The 26413-nt window shown below is 38.6% G+C and overlaps 1 protein-coding gene across 2 annotated transcripts in view; it reads right to left on the bottom strand.

Moving 5' to 3' along the window:
* adcy2b (adenylate cyclase 2b (brain)) overlaps positions 1–26413 on the bottom strand; it is a 169753-nt gene that overhangs the window by 57503 nt on the left and 85837 nt on the right. For both annotated transcript variants that reach the window (XM_033993096.3, XM_033993098.3), the window contains exon 4: positions 10105–10254. In XM_033993096.3, the coding sequence (XP_033848987.3) occupies positions 10105–10254 (150 nt within the window). The remainder of the gene's footprint in view (positions 1–10104; positions 10255–26413) is intronic.

Consider the following 26413-nt stretch of genomic DNA (forward strand, 5'->3'; position numbering starts at 1 on the left):
TGAAAACTGAACAATTTTAGTGGCCAGTACGGCAGTGTGATGGGGCGCAGCCTATTTTGTGGTGGTTTTGTGGTTTTTGTATTGTTTAGAGTGAGTTTGGGGTGTGGTTCAGTGAGTTTGTGTGAGGAATGTGTGGAATGTGCCTGGGCTAATGAGGTGCGAATTGCCCAATTAACCCAGGCACCTGTATAAAAGGGAGTGGTTGGGTATGTTAGTTGGTGAGTGTTTGTGAGAGTGAGAAGACCTGTATGAGAGAGTGAGTTGGGTTTTTTTTTTTTTTAATTTTAATTTTATAAAATCCTATGTGGATGAACAAAACAAAAGGCACAATGGCCAACCAAAAAGACAAACTCAAAAACAGGCTCTAAACAAACTATACCAAAAATAACCACTCACTCTCTCATACAGGTCTTCTCACTCTCACAAACACTCACCAACAGGCAGGTACTATCATATTTCTGTCAACATGTGCTAGCATCAGTAATTATTAAGAAAGGCCCAGCAAATTTAAGGCACTGGAATTTCAACAACATGTATGTCTATTTTAAAAGTAATACAGGGTCTCCAATTGGCTCACCGTGGTGTCATATTCGTGGGTTAAGGAGGCAAAACCATCAAGGACTGTTTCTTCTCATCTCACTACAGCAAACCCTACTGTCTAGGCACCTGGTGAGCTCAAGTTGGCATCTGCAAGTCTGGTCCAGCAACTGACTTGATTGTGGAATCAGATGACGCCAACTAATATTCAGTTCTCCTGAGCTGTTGTGGGAAATTGCTTGTAGGTGGATTTCTAATGAATGTTCTCTTTCTCCTATTAATTCAACTAACAGTCCTACAAACAGAAAAAAAACATGTGTGCTTTTCTCATGAACAGGCCAATGGGTCTATGTGTGTGATGATTATTATTATTATTATTTATTTCTTAGCAGACGGTAAGTAATTGGTAGACAATGGATCTTCCATTCCATTCCATGACTTTGTTCCAGCCAGTTCCTTAATTATTTAATTGACCTTTCGCAGTGCTGTAACGGAATGCAAGATTTAAATTTGCCTAGCCCTGCAGCAGTAAATGAATAATAATAATTGTCCTTGAGATTTAAGTGTGGGCTGATTTGTGTGTTATTGCTCTTGTGAATATATCAGGGACAATGCATCATACAATTGATTTAATATGGAAAAAATCAATAGTATGTCCCTTAACTAATAAAATAAAATGTATGTGTACTACAGTTAACAGACATTTTAGGAAACAGTGCTTTTCTAGGATATTTAATCTCTGCTGACAAAGTCAACCTTTTAGTGGAAAAAGCCAATCTGCCAGTGGGAATTTCAAGCATTGAGCTTCTAATTAACATCGGCACCATGTTCTGGGTTGTCCATCTGTTCCTTCATTGTGTCTGCCAAGAGCAAGGTTTCTGGAACAAAGCTATGGTGGTCATCTGCCCTTATGGGGAAAGTATAGTTTCAAATAGATAAAAGTCATTCTTACACTTCTGCTCAGAGATAACAAGTGAATAATAATAACTAATATACATTGTAATGTCCTCTATTGATGCTAACATTTCTTGAGACATCTTATATCTAAACAAAAGTTACCCAGAGTACTGAATGAATGTGTATAACAGTGGAGTTGCCCCTGGACTGCAACAAGCAATTTTTTATTTTTTTTTATGTAGTGTGCATTTTTTACAAAGTGTTCATCACTCTAAAAGTAATGTGCATTTATTTGTATGAAGCGTGCATCTTTCTAAATGCATGTCATGAAAAATGAGTGCCTTTCAAAACATAGGCCTGGACCAAATCCAAACTTTGACAACCCGCTGATCGCACTTAACAAAACTGTATTTAATAGCATTTTCTTTTTTTTATAAGTATCTTATTTCTTCTACTCATAAAAAGAAAACGCTATCAAATACAGTTTTGTTAAGTGCGATTAACGGGTTGTCAAAGTTTGGATTTGGTCCCAGCCATAGTCTGCATTTTTTTCAAAGTGTATATATATATATATATATTTTAATTCATGCCAAGACAAATGAGTCTCTTCAAAAATGTAGGATGAATCTTTTAAAATGCATGCCAAGAAAAATGCTTGCTGGAAATAAGACTTTCAAAACGGATATGATGGAGCCCCTTTGTGATGTTGAAAGTACCATTTATATTTGCTTCAATGATAATACACCCACTGAATTTTTTCCTAAGACGACTCTGACAAGAAGATCTGGATAAACTCTCATCTAGCCCCAGAGTACCGTTTGTTATGAAAAATCCCCGGCTGTTTCGGTCAGCCAGGAAGAAACTTTTTAAACAAATGCTGATCTCTATGAAATTTAAGTAACAAGCTTCAAACGATATGTTTCACACTTGAGGCAATAAAGATTAAATGGAGACTGAGGCCCAGATTTATAAAAGGATTGCACATGTTTTATGACCGTAAAACGGGCGCTGAGCATTCTGAATTCTTGGATGGGATTTATAAAACACACGCAATGGCATAAACATGCAATTAAGACGTGATTTGCGGGAGCAATGTCTCTGTGTCCCCCTGGGATGGGATTTTGCAAATTAGGTCTATTAAATATTCTGTCTAATTTATTAAAGCTGTCGGTAATTGCGATCCTCGTATTTGCGTGATTATTTTAAGAACTCTGAAAAGCAGGTGTTAATTTGCCACAGTCAGACAGTAGGCTATATAAAAGGCAAGGTGATTTGTCTGCAGCAAGAAGGAGACATCGTTTTCAAAGGACAAAGTAACATTTAATAACATTTTGCAAATAGCATTTTTTAACCCTTCTGATCAAGTCAAACAGAAAGTCTGCAAAAAGAGAATATATAATCTATGTTAAAAAGATTTTTAGAAGCACCTAAAAAGGTCTCCCCACAGTGGCAAAGCAAGGTTCTAACGAGAACTTTTACTTCTTAGAGTGTAGGCATTATTAAAAGAATGGTGGAGGAGATTAAGAAAAGATGGAATGATATTCCGAGGCTCATGAAAGAAAAAGTCTCATATACAATAATTTTAATAATTAATATGGCATTCTGGTATTTAATAATACTGGTTAACAATATAGATTTATTAATTTTAATATTTTTTTTCTCAAAACAGTAAGGGCTTAATTAGATTCTCAGTGCTTTTTAATCGAAATCAGATAAAGGTCAGATAAAGGTACCAAAACAGATACAAACAACTCATACATTTAATTTAGGGGTGTGTGAGTCATCTAAATTTGTTTCTTATTAATTTTAGAATTGTATTTGGTGTTTTTCTCAGTTAGGAATGCACCATTTAACATTTTTGTATATATAAATCTGAGAAAATCAGGCCACAAGGGTATTTGCAGACTCACTGAAAAGCTGGTCATTTTAATCTGGTAAACAAATTTAAGCTGTTTTTCCACAGATTACTGCAGGAAACTCCACTGCAGATGGATTTACTATAAATGAAGAAAATGTATCACAAACTCAAAATTCTAAATATCAGGACCACCACAGAAACAAATAAAGCAACATAAACAACATAATCTAAACAACATACAATTGCTTGATTTCAGATTTTACAAAGAGCATATACTATTTACCATAATTTGAGTAACTATGTGTTTTAAAAATATTACATTCAAGGCACACCCAGTAAAGGCACTCCGCATGGAGTACAGGTATGCGCCCTATAGCCTGGAGATCGCCGGTTTGGGTCCAGGCTATTCCACTGGCGGCCGTGGATGAGAGTTCACAGGGGGCGGTGCACAATTGGCCAAGCGCTGCCCAGAATGGGGAGGGCTGAAGTTGGCCAGGGTGTCCTCTGCTCACAGCGCACCAGCGATCCCTGCAGACAGGCCGGGCGCCTGCAGGCCTGCCTGCAAGCGGCCCAGAGCTGCGTGGTCCTCTGATGCTGTAGCTCTGAAGGTAGCTGCATGGCAAGCCTGCAGAGTGAAAAGAAGTGGACGGCTGATGGCACACATTTTGGAGGACATGTGTGCTTGTCTTTGTCCCTCCTGAGTCAACTCGGGGGTTGTAGTGATGAGCCATGCTTAAAAGAATTGGGCATTTTAAATTGGGGAGAAAATGGGATAGAAAAAACAATTGGCGATTCCAAATTAATATATATATATATATATATATATATATATATATATATATATATATATATATATATATATATAAACATGTTCCGTTTATTTAAAAAAAATACACTTTTTAATGAATATATTAAAACTGTAATAAAATAGGAATGGAACCCTAGTCTCAAAACCTTGTATGAGCACTGAAAGTATACAGTTAGAAGTATTGAATAGCCATAGCTTTGTATTTCACATTTCGTCTGTAAAAATAGCTGGATACCATTGCCTTTAAATAAATACAGTACCAGCTATCCATCTGCAAAATGCAAGATCTGCTAGTGCTTGATTGTAATTCTGTCTCACACTGTGTCACTCCAGGACGGCTTTAGAAACATGATTTTAAAGCACATATTCATACGTGTTAAAAATGTTCAAGGGGAACTGGGCCAGTTTCCAGAGTGCAAGTACATTTTGTGATTTAAAAAAAAAGGTTTTATGATAATAAAATCTTTCAAATATTTCATTACTTTTGGCCAAAGAGAAACAAAGCATGGATAAGAAAAAGAGCCCAAGCGATTATACCCTAATTTATACATTATTTGAACTCATTTATAACTAATGAGTTTGGTAGCTACACTCCTCGCTCGACTCCCTCTGTCCCCTTGCCTCCCGACCTGCTCGCCCCTCCCCTCCCCAACCCTGGCTCTCCTCTGCGCGCCGCTCAACAAGAATCACACTGCGATCTGCTGAAAAGAAATGGAAGAGAACCAAACTCCCTGCTGCCCTAGACCTTTACCGCACTCTCCTCTCCTCCTTCTCATCTACTCTCCTCTGCTAAATGTACTTATTTCCAATCTATAATCCAAGCCTCCACTAACAACCCACGTAAACTATTCTCTACCTTCTCCCTCTTAAACCCTCCCCCCTCCTCTATCTCCCCTGATGACTTTGCCTCCTTCTTCTCTTCTAAAATCTCAGATATCCGCAAACTCTTTAACACCTCTCCCTCCGCCACACCCCCTCCTGCTCCAACCCCTACACCCACTGCATCCCCTACTAACGCACCCTCCTTCTCCACCTTCTCGCCCCTCTCAGACTCTGACCTCTCCTCCCTGCTCCAGGGTCACAAACCCACCACGTGTGCCCTGGACCCCCTCCCCATTCACCTCTTTCAAGCTGCTGCTCCTGCTCTACTTCCTTTCATCTCCTCCCTTCTCAACACCTCTCTCCTTTCTGGTCTCTTTCCCTCTGCCTTCAAAAAAGCCTCTATCACTCCCCTCCTCAAAAAACCTACCCTCGACCCCACCTCTCTCCAGAGCTACCGTCCTGTCTCCCTCCTACCCTTCCTCTCCAAAACCCTCGAGCGGACTGTACACCGCCAGCTCTCTGCTTTCCTGTCCAACCACTCTCTGCTTGACCCTCTCCAATCTGGCTTCCGCTCTGCTCACTCCACTGAAACCGCCCTCCTGTCTGTCATCAACTCACTTAAGTGTGCCCGAGCTGCCTCTCTCTCCTCTGTCCTAATTCTCCTCAACCTCTCTGCTCTCTTTGACACTGTCGATCACTCTATTCTACTATCCTCTTTCGCTGACCTGGGAATCTCTGGCACTGCTCTGGCCTGGTTCTCCTCCTACCTTTCCAACCGCACCTACCAGGTAACCTGGCGTGGAGCAACCTCCACACCTCGCCCTCTCGCAACAGGAGTCCCCCAAGGGTCAGTCTTGGGTCCTCTCCTGTTCTCTCTCTACACCCGATTCTCATACCATTTCTATTCTGATGATGCTCAGATTTTCCTCTCCTTCCCCACCTCTGACTCCACCATCCCCTCCCGTATCTCTACCTGTCTGTCTGCTATCTCCTCCTGGATGCACTCGCATCACCTCAAACTCAACCTCTCTAAATCTGACCTCCTCTTCTTTCCCTCCTGCTCCTCCTCTGATCACTCTATCTCCGTTCCTCTGAAATCTACCACACTCTCTCCCTCCTCCTCAGCTAAGAACCTCAGAGTCACCCAGGACCCCTGCCTCTCTTATTCCCAGCACATCTCCACTCTGGCACTCCCTTGCCTATTCTTCCTGAGCAACATACGAAGAATCCGACCCTTCCTCACCAACTACGCCACTCAGCTCCTGGTGCAGGCCCTGGTACTCTCCCGCCTACACTACTGCAACTCCCTCCTGGCTGGCCTCCCTGCGTCCACCACCCGTCCACTCCAGCTCATCCAGAACTCCGCTGCTCGCCTGGTGTTCTCTCTGACTCGCTTCTCCCATGCAACTCCATTGCTCCGCTTACTCCACTGGCTCCCGATCACCGCTCGCATCCAGTTCAAGACTCTTGTACTAGCCTACAGATGCACCCAGCTACCTCCAGACCCTCATCTCTCCATACACCCCCACTCAACCTCTCTGCTCCTCCTCCACTAGAAGACTGGCTCTACGTCCTCTACGCTCCCCTGCCTCCAGAGCCCGCTCCTTCCCCACCCTCGCCCCGCAGTGGTAGAATGACCTTCCTACAGATGTCAGGACTGCCCAGTCCCTGACCACCTTCCGGCGCTTCCTCAAGACTCACCTCTTCAGACAGCACCTGTAGAACTCCTCTTTTTTTTCCCTCTGGACACTTATCACTCTTCCTTAAATGCGCTTTACTTGCTCTTATCTGCCCCCTATTTTACTGCATTTAATCCTGTACTTTAGAGTACTGTAATCTGTCAAGTGTTATTTAATCTGTAGTATTTTGTATTTAATTATATCCTGATGTAACTATCACTGACACTGTTATCTGCTCCGTTATTGAATCGTATTTTGTCATACTTGTACTTGCTAGAACCAAAGTCATTGTATTTATCTTGCTCTTAATTGTTTTATTACTTGTACTGTGATTCTTGAAATGTATTTTTGTTTACGACTGTAAGTCGCCCTGGATAAGGGCGTCTGCTAAGAAATAAATAATAATAATATTAATACACTCCTCAAAGGGGATTGCTGTAATGTACTGAACAGCACAATGTCTGAAAGTTTTGACATCTACAGAAACCAGAGCTACACTACCACTGGTGAACAGTCCTCTTACAGTATACAGTAAAATTGAAGATGACCAAAAGAGTAATAGAGTTTAGCCGTGTACCGCATTTGAAGCCATTACCTTAAAATGTTTGTCGGTATTTCCAAAAAGTCACATGGGCACAGTATGTCTGCTGCATTAGGTCAGTCTCTGTAAACATGTACTGGTGGAGATCCTTTTATGTGTACAGATTCTCCATTATTGCTGCCATGTTTCAGCAACTTAACCAGCTGAACTGTTCTGCCCTAGGGGAATGTGTCCATCTAAGTCACAGTTGCTCAATTTCTCACAGTATTCCAGTAGTACTGTATGATTAATTTGGATGTCGAAAATGACAAACTATTTTTAGTGGGTGATACTGTGCCTCTTTCACCTTGCTTTTAGCTGATATTTATACAGAAATCAGCTGCCCTTCCAAGAATACAGTGTTTAATGGCGCAGAAGAATGACTCATTTCCTAAGAAAAATCAGTTGGCCTTTTTAACCTTTGAATTAATCTGATTTCCCTCATCGATATGTTAACTAAGAGAAGCAGCAGCTGTGAAATTCCAGTATGGTATGCCCACTTTCAGTTCTGACGTTTTGTTAACCCTATTTAGGTGGACTTGCTACTATTTTCCGTAGTGAACATAGAATTAATCAGGTTACTGTCCAAAGTTATTCATCTTTTGAACTGTTAACATTAACACTAAATAGTGCATAACCTGTTCATATTGTAATCATCTATCGACCACCTAAGTCAAACCCGTTATTTTTTAACCTAATTTAGTGAATTGCTATCTTCATTGACAGTCCATTATGATCGGATTCTTCTACTGGGTGATTTCAACCTACATGTTGATACAGAATCAGACTCCACTTCTGTGGAATTTATGAGCCTACTAGATTCCTTAGATTATATCCAGCATGTAAAAGGTCCCACACACAATTGTGGCCATACTGTAGATCTGGTAATTTCTTGTGGTGTAGTTATTAAAAATGTCTTAACTACAGATCTCACAATATCTGACCATCTTGCTTTTCTTTTTGAGGTCAGCATACCAGTAACTACAAAATCCATGGAACGTACACTTACATCTCGGGATATTAATTCCTTAACTGCTGGTAAATTTTCTGATATACTGCGTTTATAAATCCCGGAGGGCTTATCTGTAGATGAGATGGTGAATACCTTCAACACCTCATTGACTGGTATCTTAGATGTTGTAGTGCCAGTCAAAACTCGGAGGGTGTTTTTTTAAAAAAAGCTCACTGTGGTAAATTGAAATATGAGAGTCGGAAATTAGAACGGAGATGGCGGTTAACAAAACTGCATGTTCACTACACTACATGGAAGGACCACCTGGCTAAATATAGGAAGACTCTGGCATTGGCCAGATCAACTGATTACTCTAACTTAATTGAAACTAATACAAATAATCCTAGATTTATTTTTCCTACAATTGATAAATTAATTAATCCTTCTCCAAATAGTTCCACCCTTGATACTGGTTTTATTCCTAGCTGTAATGACTTCTTAAATCACTTTAAAAATAAAATACTACACATTAGAAATTAGATTCCACAAACACATTCTATTAAGGAGGCTTGTTGCACAGTATTACCTATTAGTGCCTCTAAGGCTACTATGACGGTCTTTTGTTTGATTACCCTTCAGCTCTGATTCAGCACATGAGAACTACAGCATGTTCTCTTGACCCCATTCCTACAAAATTATTTAAAAAAAAAACGCTCTTGGAGTTATTATTACCCACATTTTAAAAATTATAAATATTTCTCTTTCTTCCGATATTGTTCCCTCAGCACTTAAGGTAGCTATAGTAAAGCCAATGCTCAAGAAACACAACTTGTATCCTAAACTCATTAATAACTACAGGCCCATCTCCAATATTCCATTCTTAGACAAGGCTTTAGAGAGGGTTGTTGCATTTCAAGTACAAAGTTGTTTTTTTTTGTAGCCAGGAGAATAATATGCACACAAGCTTGATGGTTGCCCATCGTGCAAAAATATTCCAGTCATCTGTTGCAAAATAATTCTCTTAAATCCAGATGTCTTAATCCATTACATTTATATACCTTCTATCTTTCTCTATCTGATGTACTGCTGTACTGAGCAGGTTAGAACAGTCCCTGGATCCCTCTTATCTTTGTAAACAACCTAGCTGTCTTTCAGTAGTATATCATTAACTATGGCGACATTATCTGTAATTTGTCTACTTTTTTTATGGGCATCTCCTTTGAGTTAAGCATTTAAGAACACCCCTGGAGCCATTATTTTGCATTTTATATTCCCAACTGTCACCATTATTTTAATTTATCCTAGATAAAATGTGACCACTGAAGTACCATAACCATGTCTGATATCTGCTTAATAAATATGCTCTAGATGCTCAGGGAAATCAGCCAGCTGCTTTGTGAGTAGCATATTTTCTTTAATTTAATAATTATCAGTGGGATGGTTAAAATATTATGCTAATGTTTGTGTGAGCGACCCTCTTACACTTGCACTTCAGCACTGGGAACCAATTTTAGACTTACAGCAATTTCATGAAACACTTCTCTATATTGTATTAAAGCCCGAAGACTGATTTGTTTATGGCCTCAGTTGAGGTCACACATTGCATGTTAACAAATTTTAAAATGCAATAATACCAATAAAATACAATGTCCCAACAATGGTCAAAATATATACTGTAAGGGGCTCCCGAGTGGCACATCTGGTAAAGGCGCTCCGCGTGGAGTGCAGGATGTGCCCTATAACCTGGACGTTGCCGGTTCGAGTCCAGGATATTCCACTGCCTGTAAGCTACCCTGTCCTCCGATGCTGTAGCTCTGAGGTGGCTGCATGATGTTACAGGGTGCATCAAATCTGGCCAATAAATTGACCCTGCTTCGGTCTTGCTGGGATGCCAACTTAAAAAGATTGAAAGATTGAAAAAATGACACATGTACACATAAAAGTGACTGCAGAAAATAAATTAAACTGAACCTGTTGCCGTTTCTCAAACTCTAGTTTGATGGGAGATTTAATGCAGTTGCAGGTGTCCTGATAAGTCTGCTTCAGAGCCAGCTCCATTAGATGCTTGTGATAGGCACCTGCTAGGTTCCCACAGATGAAGATTATGATGTTTGCCAAAATCTAGAAGAAAGAAAAGAAAAACTTAAATAAGCTCCACATTTATATAGATACTTATACTTTATGTATTAAACAGTTTCCATCTTATAGTACAGTCATCTGCACCTTAAAGCATGGAAAAGGTTTCGTGAGCAGCAACTTCAAGAAAGAACACAACAGCTAACATTCATGCTGCCCTACTCATCAAACTACGGAATCATTTATCTGGTCCACCCCGGAAACCGTAGTGCAATAAACCTCCTGTTAACCAAGAGATCCAGGGTTCAAATCAAATCACATCTTTAACTTTGGGCAACATTCATGACCTCTTTATGTCTTATTCCATTTTATTATTATTATTATTTATTTCTTTGCAGACGTCCTTATCCAGGGCGACTTACAATTGTTACAAGATATCACATTATTTTTACATACAATTACATTATATTTTACACTTTATTTTTACATACAATTACCCATTTATACAGTTGGGTTATTACTGGAGCAACCCAGGTAAAGTACCTTGCTCAAGGGTACAGCAGCAGTGTCTCCCACTTGGGATTGAACCCACAACCCTCCGGTCAAGAGTCAATTACCCTAACCACTATTCCACACTGCTGCCCATTTATTAAACATAGCAGAAACAAGGGCTCTCATTTCATCTCCAGGCAATGAGCTGTAATGTTACTTTACCTCTGGTTTCTATGCCTTGGGAGTTAAACACCTAAGATCCAATTAAACTAGAAACTGAGGATAAACCTGACCTTGGTCACAGATAGGCTTAAAAAAAGAATAAAGAAGAGTAACTCGACAATTGTTGTGCACTGCATAAAGTTAAATATAGCCCTAAGGCTGGGCTCACTAATGAACATGGTGGATTGTGGTACTGTTCTTTTGTTTTTTAATTCTCAGTGAACCACTAATAACACACCTAGGAAGTGCACTGTAGCAATAATCTTATTTTACAATAACAACCTCCGTTTTCTTGTTTACAGAGATACACTTTCTGTCCTTTCATTAAGCTTTGAATGAATAAATTAGATTTTCCTACACTATCAGCCCAATCAGTACAAAATGATATGAATACAAGGTAACTTAATAAAAAAACTCAGGACTGGAAGCTATAGAGCTTATTGAAAAATAATGCATAGCGGGAGCAAGGTGTATTTTAAGTTCCTGTTTTTGCAGGGGAAGATATTGCTTATGTCTATGAATCACAATACACATAACCTTTAAGGTTGGCAGGACACAGGCCTTAGCATTCATGCAGACAGACTAGCAAACATTTTGACCTGCTTTTTATACCTGCCTGCTTAACCACAGGCATGTGTCCCTCATTCCATCAGAGCCAGGTGTTTCCCATCCTGGCTCTAACTCAAGTCCCCAGGCATTCTGAGGGCTTTAACCCAAGGACTATATTTTTTCTCCCCCTAAGGCACAAAAGCTATTCCAATATAATATGTTCACCATTTGTATTGAATCTTTCATGTTACGCTAATATATACTATATTATATACTGTAGCCAAAAATAAAATCCAATAAAACAAAGATCTTGCATGAGGTCAACTGCTTGTTTATGCATAGATTAATGGAATCTCTTTTGTTCTGTAAATTGTGTCAGCAGAGAAAATGTTGTGTCATAGAAAATATGTTGACTGCGACCACACATGTTCACACCATACAGTACATGGTGTTGCATTGTAACTACACAGTCATATGTGTAATAAAGTACTGTGTTAAGTGTAGTTACTGTGTCGTTAGAAACACACAGCAAATTATTTTTAAGGTACATCATCATTAGGTTTATTCCTGATTTGTCTTGTCCTCTACTGACTGAAACATTCCTTGGATATTTTAATAATTTGCAAATGAGCTGTTGTTGTGAAAAACACCAAGTGAACTTGCACGTGCTTGACCGTTTCTAAGGGTTATTAAGTTTGCTTCTTTGTGTGTTTGCATGATTACCTCACAAATTACATGCAGAGCAGTTTGCCTCTGCCCACAGCATCATAGGGTAGCAAAAAAATACATATAAATGGTTAATTGTGAAGAGTTTTGCATATCAGAATGTAAGATGAGTATGTGAATATATTGTACAGCAACTGGAGAATCACCCACATCTTTAAACAGCAAGGCTAAACTACAGCTAGGTCTGTGCAGATCATCCACCATTTACCTTCGTTACAAACATAGTTTTCATGAAGTTGCTTTTGCCTTTAAGATATTGAGAAACTGTGTTTGTGTGATGCTACAGTTCACAGCAACAAGTCCAAACGGTTGTCCAACCCAATATTAGGTTCAGGTCCTAATAAAGTGTATAATTAAGTCTGTACAACTTGGATATTACCTCAAGCTAATGGTAAATAAATGCTATACTGTATATAAAGTAGTTTCTGGATTTAAATCACTGGATTATTTTAGGCTCCACTGAGGCACAGAAGGCCGGAGTCTATTAAGTTTTGAAGTAGTAGCTTTGGGGAAGAGATATTCCCAAGGAGCACCCTTAGCCTCACCACTCTGTATTCTAATGTGATTAATGAGAAGAATCCCTGGGGTGAGAGCTATTATTAACACCAAAGACAAATAAAGAGCCACGTGAAACTTTTTTTTTTTTTTTTTTAGATCACAGAAGTAATTAAAAGAATAAATGGTAGGTTATGGTAGGTAACATAAACTGGGGAATGGAGACTGCATTGAAAAGTTTCAGCAAGTCTGGATCAGGCTCATGTTTTGAAGCAAAACATCAGGGATGCCTTTCATGATGTCTAGATATGTGCGCTCGAGCCCACTGTAGGGCTACACTTTCCCCAGTGTTTGTATGATTGACATCAATTATGCAAGGTAGAGTTGAAGGAGTTAGCTGCAGTGAGTGTAAAATGCTTTGTTGTTCACTTCAACTCATGCCAATATATAACCTCACCCAGATGCACTCTATTCACTGCAGTATAACAGAGTAAAAAATAGCAGAGTTTATTAATGCATTGCAAAGTTTGCATAAGTTTGATATATATATATATATATATATATATATATATATATATATATATATATATATTTTAAAGTTATCACTGTCCACATCAGTTTAGTAACAAGAGTGTTGTCCATGGCTTATATTTGAATTGTGTTAAGGCAGTGGTTCCTAAACTGTGGTACATAGCCCAAAGGTGGGCCGCTACACAGTACCGAGTGGGCTGCGGGAGCAATGACATTCTATGTATTTTTTTCTATTAATAGTGAAAAGCAGGCGCCGGTGGCAGCTGTAACTGTAAAATAATAAAGTGTTGCAAAAGAGTATTGATGGACTGTCAATGAGGGTCTGGAACCAACTCCCCAGTAATGTTGTTGAAGCTGACACCCTGGGCTCCTTCAAGAAGCTGCTTGATGAGATTCTGGGATCAATAAGCTAACAACCAAACGAGCAAGATGGGCAGAATGGTCTCCTCTTGTTTGTAAACTTTCTTATGTTTTTATGTTCTTAATCAAAGCAGAAATTCACAAATCAGAGCTAGCAGATTGCCTATCTGTAGATGGGATGTAAAGCGAGAGCTCTGACAATAGGGCAGTGCCTAGGACACACATGAGTGGTGCGGCACCGCTTGCAGAGAGTGAAGCAGGGCGGTGTGCGGCAATACCGCTTTGCTTGGTGGTGTCACAAATTAAACTAACACCTGTCTTCCCTTGTACAAGTGAAAGGTCTATGCAGCAGAGATAGATGGCTCTTTGATAGAAACAGTTTACTTTATTTGAAGTCTTCCCACTGATGATGGGAATGGGAATGTAGAGATGGAAGCCCTGCTAACAAGATTTAAGTTTTTGCAGGTATCAGGCTTTTAAAGACACACCTGTGGTGGCTTTGACAGACTCACTGAGAGCAGAAACTGATCCAAGCCTGTGACAGCTACTGGAAGCAGACTGATCTTTGGGATACAAATTGAACATTTGTGAAACTGCATGTGTGTTAAAATGTTGTAATAACTGTACTGTGATTTAAAGAATATAAAGCCAGCAGAAATACTAAAGGGCAGGAACTCTAGGGCTGGAACTCAAGGGGGGGGGGGGGGGGGGCCTCAAAACGGTTATGTTTTTTTTTTTTTTTACATATACGGATTTGCGCCTCAACTGAAAAAAACTTCACTCACTGACATTCAAACCAAGGCAGGTATCTCAAAATCAAATTGTTCTGACAGGTGTTATGCAGATTTCTGTACCCCATAGAATTCCGTATCCTCACATGATTCCTTGCCTGTGCAGATGCAGTTTTTCAAAGACTGCTGGACATGCACACACAAGATTTCTGTTCCTGAGGCCCGCTGTGTTCAAGCACTGCCATATTGTAAATAAGACAAAACTAATTCTGTGACATAATAAAATAGCACATTTAACACCACTGATTTTCTAGATATACAGTACGTTCAGCCTTCTGCGTTGCTCAATACATGTACATTTTTTATTTATTTATTTTTTTAAAATTATTACTACTTTCCAACAAAACTTATTCTAGCGTTATTTTAAGATGACTGAACGAGTCAGTAATCAATAAAATAGCAGTATATCCAAACATTTTAATAAATCAATTACCGGTATGTAACAAGACTGATCAGTTTGATTAATAACTTGATTTAGTTAATATTGAAACATACATCAAAGTACTCAATATTTTAAATATTAATAGCTAACTAGTCACAAAAACGTATTCATCATAGGCATCAATTGAATTTTTAAATGAATGTTATCAAGTACAAAAGTTACTATGAAAACGTTTCTACAAAAGAAAAAACCCATTCCAGTACCTCAAAACTGAGCCCACGGTACAAATGCATTCAAACTCCTGTAGCTGCCTTTTTTGTTCTTTATACTTTGCAAAATGTATTCTTTGGTAGCGGATTTGACATATTGTAATTTTATTAATACTGAGCACACTTTTTCAGGCTTGACTATCGATAGTTGTCAAACGATACGATGCATTGCCTCAGCCTTAATCTATTGCTCTGGTTTGATTCATATTTGCTGATCATGGTTTAATAGACTGTATTTAAAATTTGCTTAAAGGAAAACAATTCTACACTTTCTAAACTCATTTATCAATTACGTTTATTAAGCCATACTGACTCCTCATTATTATTATTATTATTATTATTATTATTTATTTATTGGCAGATGCCCTTATCCAGGGCAACTTACAATTGTTACAAGATATCACATTATTTTTACATACAATTACCCATTTATACAGTTGGGTTTTTACTGGAGCAATCTAGGTAAAGTACCTTGCTCAAGGGTACAGCAGCAGTGTCCCCCACTGAGGATTGAACCCACGACTCTCCGGTCAAGAGTCCAGAGCCCTAACCACTACTCCACACTGCTGCCCCACACTGCATTAGAGACGACTGTTTGCAGGCAAACATGGATTTTTGTTTTTCACAGCTGATATTTCTTTGAAAAATGTTGGCATGAACTGTGCTTTGAGAAACACACACAACAGGGAAACTGTAATGTGATAACATTAACAAAATAGAGTGTTCAGTTGCACTGTCATTTCATCTCCATATACCCTTCTTCTTCAATCAAGTTTCCATTATACAATAGGAGGCTGTGTGGTCCAGTAGTTAAAGAAATGGGCTTGTTCAAATCCAGTTCAAATCCCAGCTCAGCCACTGACTTATTGTGTGACCCTGAGCAAGTCACTTAACCTCCTTGTGCTCCGTCTTTCGGGTGAGACGTTGTTGTAAGTGACTCTGCAGCTGATGCATTGTTCACACACCCTAGTCTCGTATCTTGCAAAGTGCTTTGTGATGGTGGTCCACTATGAAATGCGCTATATAAAAATAAAGATTATTATTATTCTGACAATATAAATATTGTTGAATATTTCTAATATCCTTTGTTATGCTGTGCTTTTATCATCGAATGAAACCTGCTGATTAATGTTACGTTAGCATATTGAATACATATCGCTTTTTTGTAGTTTTCCACATACTTAACATAGAACTGGAAAAATGTGAAATTTCAAAATCTAATATGAAATACAGTACTACTATTATGGCTTCTGGTAGACTTTTGCAATATCATTTTGTAGTTTCCTTGTTTACATGATGTTAAATAAAATATCTAAATTATGTTCATATAGTTTTTTTTTTTTTTAATTGTGTCTCAATCCTAAAATTATAGGTGATGCAAAACTTGTGTCCATAGCTGTACAGCAAATGTTTAGAGGAAGCAGATGGATGAACACAGGCTCATTTCATAATGTTCCTCTTCCTTTTTTAAACAGGATGCAATAATCTATTTTTTCAAAGTAGCATTTGTTATGTTAGATTTGATAGGTCATGCTGACATTTTAGAATCCAAATGTGGTAATCCCCTAGTGGCCAAGATGGCAATTGCATTAAAAAGAAATAATATTAAGAGAAGTGCCACAGAGTTGCAATATTAGTTCATCTCAATGTCTACTATGCTAAGTTTCATGATCTGCCTTCATTTAGAGTATGTTTTGCTTCTTCAACAAGAAGAGAGTAACAGTATGTTTGCGATCCCTTAGTTCTAATTTGCCAACTACTGTGACTCTTAATATCACATGTTCTTTGAATGTTTTGCATAACTTGGTAATTAGGTAAATAAAGTTGAGATTGGCTTTGCATCAGAGTTTGATCCTCATTGCTTTAAACATTATGTTAATGATGGTGATGTAATTTATCAATTGTTTCTTCGAATGGCAGTATGTAAGTGAAAGATTAAACAACAAAAAGTATTTTCGGTAGATCTACATTTTTGTTCTAAGCTCAAATTTGTCTCCACTAAAATTTGATGGTGGTTAATGGTACTGCCAACAAAACACTAATGGCCTAATTTACTAAAGGGCACTCAATTTAGAGTAAAGTAGTAACCCTAACGTGTGCATTAAATCAAAATTCACTGCCCCATTTACTAACAGAGAATGCATTCATTTATGCACACACTATTTGGCTCACACTAAATAATTTAATGTTCACGATAATGTAACAGACTACACGTGACCACCTTCATATAAAAAGCCCCAGCAGTCCAAGCATATTTTTTGGTCAGTGGCTTATTGTGAAAGGTGGAGGTGGTTTACATTGACCGAAAATGAGCGATCAGCAGGGGACAGGCAGAGGCAATGTAAAGTGAAACTGCACTGCTTAACTTTTAATTAACATGTATTCCTTGTCTGATGTAAACAAAAAAAATAATAATACATTTTCCTTTCTCCTTTAATGCATATACATAAAAGTAATCCTGTGCAATGGCATATTTTTCTTTTTGTTCTGCTTACTTGAGAAATATTGATTGAGCCAGCAACCTGATAGAAGCCCACTTTCATGTCCTGTAAACCTGTCCTCTGTGTGGGAAATTTTAACCCCTGTGAGCTTTAGCTGGTCTTTTTTTTGTAAATTGCAGGTTATTAAATAGGTTGCAGTTAAAGCTGAATGACAGAGTTAATAAATAATTAATACTCTAAAGCAAGGTTGTCCATTAGTTTCTAAAATTGCATTGATGTATTGTATTGTTTTGGAATTCTTGAAATGAAAGAAGCTATGGAAAAGAAAAAATGAAAGTGCTGTGGATGCCAGTTTTATTGTTAGCAAAGAGATTGCATGTGCTGCCAAACCTTTTAAGATGGTGAATTTGTTAAAAGGTGCGTGCTTAAAACAGCTGATGTAGTCTATCTCGTAACAATTGCTGAGTGTATTACCGAAATGGCTTAACTTTAAATTAACTTAAATGTTATTGAAGAGCTTTTAAGTTTAAGCATGAACAACACAACCACAGGCAAGGACTTCTTTAACTTTAAGAAGCCATGGAAAGTGCAGAATTACCTTGGAAGAAACTAACTGGGATTACAACAGATGGTGCACCAAATATAACTGGGCAAAAGAGTGGACTGGCTAGCAGTGCTGGAAAAAAATTAAGAAAGAAATGCAGAACTACCAATTTTCTGCATCAACAGGCAATATGTGGAAAAGTTGCAGAATTTGAACACGTAATGAGCACTGTTATCAAGTGTGCGAGAAAAGAAGTGCCAAGTGTCTGGACAGAAGTCATAAAAAGGTACATTCATAGTGGTACTGTTTACTGAATGGCATTTTCACAGCTTGCCAGTATCTTTTTTTCAGTGCTGTTAAAAACTTTATATTTTGGAATATAAGTCAAATATTGAGACACAGCATTATATACTTTGACTTTTTTTTTTTTTTTTAATCTGTTTGAGATTTATATTGAAAGTAAAATACTCTTCTATTTCCTCCATTAAATTATGTTTGTAATATTACCTTTTTTTTTGCTAGTGTTCTAGGAAAGCTGCTGTTATATCTGCCTATTTTTGTACTATAAAATATATTAAGTAATATGTTTATTTATTTATTATTGATGACTAGGAATCGTGCAGTGGGGATAATGTGTTTTGTGTTAAGTAGTATATTTGAGTATATTGGCCTACATACAATTTTATAGACATTTTCAGGTACATTACAATATATAACTTTTTTTTTTTATGATGCAGCCCACCAAGTGAACAATCTTAACTTAAATGGCCCTTGCTACCAAATGAGTTTGACACCCTTGACCTAGACAATCAATTATAATTTCTGGACTTTTTCCGTTCAAACACATTTATTTATTGTATTTATTTTGCATTAGTGAATCAGTGAATCAAACAAACACATCTGTTGAAGTGATTCACTGAACTGAATGAATCAAACAAATTGAGTCAGTAAAATGAATCGAACTGCACATCACTAATTATCAGGCTAGAAAAATAGTTTTAATAGCACGTCTGTCAGTGGTTAAAGCCTGGTTTCCATACACACTAATAAATGATCACTTTAATACATGCACTAAAATTAACGCCCTTTAGTAAATATCATGTGAATACAGCTCATCTCATTATTCTGAGCTGGATGCTCATTTAAATACATCAGCATGCATTACCATAAAAATCACTCCGATTACCATAGTGTGAAGCACTAAATTTAGTGCGCTCCATAATATGCCAAGTATCGCATGCGATAATGAGTAAAATTGCAATAGTAAATACAGAAATCATTAACGTGCACACTTATTGCAATTATGGTGTACCATAATGTTTATTGGCCTTTCGTAAATGAGGCCCTAAGCCTGTAAACTTCTAATGCATTCAACTGTACTGTTGCTTTTGAAGATGTCTGACACACACCGGACACATTAGTTATCATCAGCCTGCTTCCTGTTCTCTACACATGCCCTGTATAGATTCCATACAATGGTGGGCAACATGTATGCATTTTGTGATTTATTTCACAGCTTCTTTTTTGTCCTCATGACACTTCTGTCTATTATAAACATTTTGCCTCAAATGGAATGGCTGACAATGAATACAGCCTTTGTACTTTATATTGCTTTTGCTACACGACAAGACAAAGAAGTTGAAAGAAAGCTAAATATAGGCCTGAGCCGCAGTCCAATTGTAATAAACTGGCATTTGTTTTAGTTATTATTATTATTTATTTCTTAGCAGATGCCCAGTTGTTTGAAGTTGTTAGATATTAATTAAATGGAATAAAATGTATTAATTGCTCAACATAAAACAATGCGGTCCCTCGGTTTCCCATGTTTACACAATAACTGAGTTTCAATCTAAACAATCTGACAGTACCATAGAAAGAGCTGTAATCAGACTAAAACATGGATATTTTATAAATGATTATTTGCATCACTTTTCTTTTAACCTTTTGAAATTAAATCTTTTTTTTTTTTTTTTACTTTCCTTAGAAACATAATCTCTGCAGTGAATTGGGGGATTGTCATCCTGGGCAAGTTGTTAGCTCTGAATAAACTCGGCAGAGAAGTACATACCCCACTTTCCACAGCGGTAGTTGGAGTTTAAGGACAAATCAGTTGCATTTGCTACTTTTGCAACATATTTACATTGTCAGTTTACGTCCTCGATACAGGAGTATGGCAGGAAAAATGTCAGCGACCCGGATGAGAGGAAAATTAGCTTGCAATCAGCTTTTAAAACACTTAGGAGGCTGTGTGGTCAAGTGGTTAAAGAAATGGACTTGTAACCAAGAGGTCCCTGGTTCAAATCCCACCTCAGCCACTGACTCATTGTGTGACCCTGAGAAAGTCACTTAACCTCCTTGTGCTCCGTCTTTCGGGTGAGACGTAGTTGTAAGTGACTCTGCAGCTGATGCATAGTTCACACACCCTAGTCTCTGTAAGTCACCTTGGATAAAGTCCACTTCACTGACAAACTTCTGCTAAATAAACTAATAATAAGAAACTAATAATAATGTACTAAAGTGTCGCAATAGCCGCAAACCAGTTGCAAACGAGTCGGAAGTCTTGGGTGAAATGTACTAAACAAGTGCAGTGCTATTTGCAACTTTTTAGTGAATGCTTTGCGGCAGCAGTTTTTCTTTGTGGTTCAAGCGTAGATGAATATGTAATTATGGGCATATTCCATGGTGGAGATTGTGAAAATAAGGGTTCTCAAATCTTATAATGAGATGTACTAAAGCTGCCGGCAATTGCGACACTTACAATTGCATCAATTTATTAAGAACTTTTCAAAGCATGTTCTAAACAGTAGCAATTGTTGCTGGCATTTCCCAGTCTGCTTTTTCTCGTGTGTTGCCAATTGTGCTCAACGCATTTTTGAGGCAAACAATGCTTTGGTGGTCCTACGGGAGTGATTTTTTTTTCTTTCTACTGCATGCGCTTGATTATTACGAGTACAGCGTACAAACAAGCTGAAAGCTATATGTTTGTATGTATGTAATGAACACTGATGAAATACAGACAAATAAGTTTTACCGTGAATAAATATAACAAATAAATATAATGTTTTATTTTGTCATAGGGAAAGACTTTGACTAAAAAATAACAGGTAGACAATAAACAACTGGTTGGAACAACCACAACAACACGTCCTAACAAAAAAAAGGGCTTAACTAGAGGGAGAGAGACACGAATAAATCATATCCGGGTAAACAGGTTGTGGGGTCGGAGGGAGTGAGAGTGTCTAATGCTTCAGCGTATGATACTCCTTGTAGCATGGAGCAACGCACAGAGCTTGGCGCCGCCTCTTGATGTTCATGGTAAATATTCTTCACTCACGTCTTCACTGACAAACTCGCTGAAATCCGTATTTGTATGTATTTGAATTTAAATCGGAATCTGAATTCCGTATTATTTCTAATACTTCTTTCTCACTGAGCCAGTTTACAGACATCGCTGACATTTTTGTGATGGCTTATTGTATGTAATTCATTCAATATCTAGCAGAGGGCACAAGAGACCAAGTGTTACAATATCTTGTTATCAGAAGTTTTGTAGGCTCAGTAATTCAAATTTAAAGTTGCAGAACGTACCAGTATGTTTGTACTCCCTAGGGACCAGAGAGGAGTGAACATACCTGTACGTTCGTACTACTCAAAAGCGTTAAAGGCAATTACTCATAAAATATGAGTATGAGCAGCACATCCCTAGTCAGTAACATTCCCAACAGATGGTTAATAATGTTAGCGACAGATGTAGAAAGTGAATGACACTAGCAGCTGGTAAAGAAAGCTAAAAAGCTAAAAAAGAAAGCAGCAGATAAAAAAAAACAAGAGACAAGGGATGGAAACATCCATACTCCCTGGCACTTAAATACAGCACAATCTGATGCAAAAACCTTCACTCGGTTTTTCTTATCAGATGAGAAGCAGACACTCGGGTTTTGCAGAAAACAAAACAAAATATTTTCCAATCAGTTTAAATACATCTGTATCACAGCAGCAGCTCAGACACTTCCTCTCCCTCCAGGGAAACTAGAGGAGTATCTATATTACAATGGCATCAGAGGAGACAGCCAACATGGATTCACAAAAGGGCATTCCTGCCTGACAAACCTCTTAGACTTCTTCGAAGAAATCACGGCAAGGATGGATACAAAAAGAGCCTTGACTTCATTTACTTGGACTTCCAAAAAGCCATTGACAACGTGCCACATGAAAGGCTAATCCTCAAGATGCAATATGTAGGAATCAAAGGAAGTAAATGCAAGTGGATACAAAATTGGTTAAAATATTGGAAGCAGAGAGTACATGTAAGAGGGGCCATGTACTCAGTGGGGTGCCGCAGGGCTCCATGCTTGGACCCCTGTTGTTTTTTTTTATCTACATCAATGACTTAGATCAGTGGATAAATCAGCAAGTTCGTCGAATTTGAATATGACACAAAGTTTGGGGAAGTGGCCGACATGCTTCCAGCCACCCAGGAAATCCCCCAAAAATGTAGACTGCATACAAAATTTGGCAGAAACGTAGGAAATGAAAACACTTCTCAACCAATGTAAAATGTCACATACTGGTCACAAAAATGTAAAATCCAAATACCAAATAGGACTGATAGAACTAGAACAGGCACACCAAGAGAAAGCCCTTGGTGTTGTACTATATGCATTACAGTGATCAACCAAGAAGTACAGGGAAGTAATAAAAAAGGCAAACAGAATGTTAGGGTATATAGCCGAAAGCATACAAATCCAAGAAGGTTATGCGGTTACATAATGCACTATTAGAGCTACTAGGAACCAGATTAACTTAGATGGGCCAAATGGCCTCCTTTGATTCATACATTTTATTATGTTCTTATGGACTTATAATACTATTACATACTGTAATCCATAAACACTCTTGTCTTCCTCCTTCTCAGCAGTGTGCAAAACAAACGTGCCTCTGACACAAACTGGATCAAGCACGATGAGGAGAAACAGTCCCTGTTGGTTTTGCCTTCATAACCTGCCGGATCGCCAGAGCCAATACGGCGCTGTCTGTGGAATCCCTATCAAAGACCAGCAACTTTGCACAGCCAGCACTTGAATCAGCACACACCCCTTACACCATGCGACAGTGCCAATGCCAGGTGTGTAACTCAGGGACCTCCTTCTACTTACAATCCTAATAAAAACACAGAAAGCCATGGCCATTGCTGCCACCATGTCACCACATGAAAAACTGAAAAAAACAGGAACATACTTTTTAATATTCAGTGTTCTACTAAGTGTAACTTCAGTTCTAATAGAAAGTTGGTCAATCATCCTGACCCATAATGCAGTGCAAAAGCTGGCAGCTGGGACTAACAAGTACACAGAAGTGATCGGTAAGGAAATCCTGTTACCCTTTAATGGGTTTAGCTGTACAAACAATTGGCAATAGCTATGCACTGCTGACATGGATCTTAGTTCCAGAAACGCTGTCTCTTATTAATTTAGGGCTGTGCAAGCTGTCCTTAGTTTGTCCTTGTTGCTCATGTGAAATGGTGCTGCTGAACTAATTAGAAAGGCTCATGCAAAGCGTCATTATACAGCAGCTTTTGTTTTTCCAAACCATAGTTTTCATTGCAGAAGGGTAGCAGGGTTGTTTTTAAGAATCCAAAAAGACAAGCTGATTTCAAATGTTCCCTTAGAGACTTGATGGATAAGGAAACTGTCAATGAGCATCATTAAAATAATCTTCCTGCACTAACAAGCTTTTCAGACTCACAACTGTCAGGAAGACATACAATGGCAATAGTACGTTGGGGGGTATTTTAAGATCAGAACATCTTGTCTCAAAGTGACGTAAAAGTCTTCTTTTCGGAAAACCAATTAATCTATTACAAAGATAAACTCTGTCTGACATTCAGACAGAGTTTAGCAGCACAAAAACAGACTGCTGCCTTCTAGTGTCAAAGAGACCTAGTATCTAGTGTCTATAGAACTCCTACTCAGCATGACTCAGAATGCCCCTAAACCATGATCATAAAATCAATACAGGCTTGTCACTAGCTTACCCTGTGAGCCATTGCAGAACCTTGTCGATGTAGAAACAGATTATTTTGCTTCTAAAAGTTGGTTAAAAAAGCATTAAAACACCAAAAGGCTTGAATCCCACATAGGTAAATTAATACATCACGATCAGACTGGTTTTATAATGGGTTGCCTAGCATCCAACAATATGCGCCGCCGCCTTTATATAATTGAATCATCCCCTCACCAGTCATGTGCAGTGCTTTCTCTGGATGCAAGAGAAAGCTTTTGATCACTTGAAATGGATCTATCTGCGGGCAGTTTTAGAGCGTTTTGGCTTTTGGCCATTCATTTATCAATATGATTCGGACTCTGTACAATAACCCTCCTGCATGTGTTCAAACCGGTTCTGTTATATCCTCTGAGTTTTTGCTCGAAAGAGGAACATGGCAAGGGTGTCCTCTCTCCCCTTTATTGTTTGCCATCTCATTGCAGCCTCTTGCTCAGACAAAGTACTGTCATAGCTCCCATCGATATACAGGGATCTAAACACCATATTTCTCTTTATGCTGACGATATACTGTTGTTCTTATCCGATATCTCAAAATCGCTTCCCCAGGCCCTTAAACTATTTAACGACTTTGGTGTAATATCTGGCTATAAAATAAACTGATCTAAATCAGTCTTATTGCCTTTGAACAATGCATCGAAAATGCATGCTCCCCTCCTCCCTATCGTCCCTCTCCAACCCAAGTCTGCTGGCTTCACATATCTGGGAATCCAGATATATTCTGACATCCAACAGATTTGCAAAGATAATGTTTTAGGTGCTCTAACTAAGATTAAATCTGATTTGCTTAGATGGTCTCCCCTGCAGCTCACACTCCATGATAAAAATGAATGTTCTCCATGTTCCCTATATCTCTTCCCCCTAAATACTTGTAAGGAATTGATTCTATGTGCTCCTGATTTATTTGGAATAATAAACGCTCAAGAACCAGACTAAAGACTAAATTATATTATTGGACCTTCCAAATAAGAATACTTAAGATTTGGCTGAATCCAGAGACTTCAGTCTCTTGGAGTCTGTGACAGAGATTGAATGATTCTTGGTGTTAGATCTCCTTCCCGACCTGTGAGGGCACTGAGTAAAGGGAACAGAGTACCCTGGACTGGATGGCCTGACAGTTAATTCCCAGGGTTAGGTGGAAGTCAGCCATCTAGAAAGGGGACTGAGCTACGTTACACTAAATCACTGACCCAGAAGGTTAACGGTGTGGCATCCGCGGATTGGAGGAGCGGGTGCGCTCATTAACCAAGGGGTCATGGTTGACGGTATATAAAGGGGACGTAGTGAGGTGATCTGTTCCTTGTGATGGTTATGCTAAGAAACGAAAGGACCAATACTGTGATTATTACCATGAGTGTTTTGTTTGTTTTGTCTGTCTGTCTAAAACATACAGTTTGTTTGTTTATTAAGACTAGACGGCTAACACAATCCGGAACTGTCGCCCACAGGCAGCAGTAAACCTGGACAACCCTGCACATTGTATCACGAATAAATGGTACTTCACAGCGAGCACTACAGTACGCACTTTGGACTGGTGACAGTGTTTGTATCTTGTGTCTGTTTGTACTGGACTATTGTTTATTATTGTTTACGGGACTTCAACCCATAATTATTCCCCCTGCAGTTTTCCTATTATTTACTGTTGGGTCATAAGACCATTTGGATTACAAATAAAACAGAAACCATTTCACCCATACTTTGTTGTCTGTCTTTTCTTGTTGGATTACTGGACCTGCACTTCACCTGCTCTACTAATTACCACTTTGCCACAGCATCCCATCAAAGAAACCCTAGTTAAATCAATCCGACTTCAATACCTCCTATTTTGTGGCCTCAAACAAAGTGCCCTTTCTCTTTGCATGGGTCCCATTATTGCTAATACAAAAGATTTATGGAGGAAAGTAAACAAATTCCTAGGTATATCTCTCAACTTCCACAAACTGTCCCCTATTTGGAACAACTCTTTCCTGTTATCAGACGTTCAACCATTTACATATCCACCCTGTTCCACAAAATATATTCATATCCTCGATGATATTTATGATGGTAAGGGCCTACGCACGTTCCAGGACCTCAGAGAAGCTTATTCACTCCCCAGGTTTTCCTTCTTTCTAGACCTCCAGCTCCGCTCAGCTCTTCGTGCGTATGGTGTCCCATGGGATACTGCCCTGCCCACTCACCCAGTAGTTTTTTTGTTTGACACACCTCTTGAAAGTTATTGTCTCCTTGATTTTTATAATCTCTTTTCTTCTCATAATAACGATTCCCTTCCAGTGACCGCTATCTGGAATAAAGAACTGGGCAACCTTGCTGTCACTCCAGACTGGAATAGAGTATGGGAT

The sequence above is a fragment of the Acipenser ruthenus genome, chromosome 3 (genome assembly GCF_902713425.1).
Source record: "Acipenser ruthenus chromosome 3, fAciRut3.2 maternal haplotype, whole genome shotgun sequence".
Lineage (NCBI taxonomy): Eukaryota > Metazoa > Chordata > Actinopteri > Acipenseriformes > Acipenseridae > Acipenser > Acipenser ruthenus.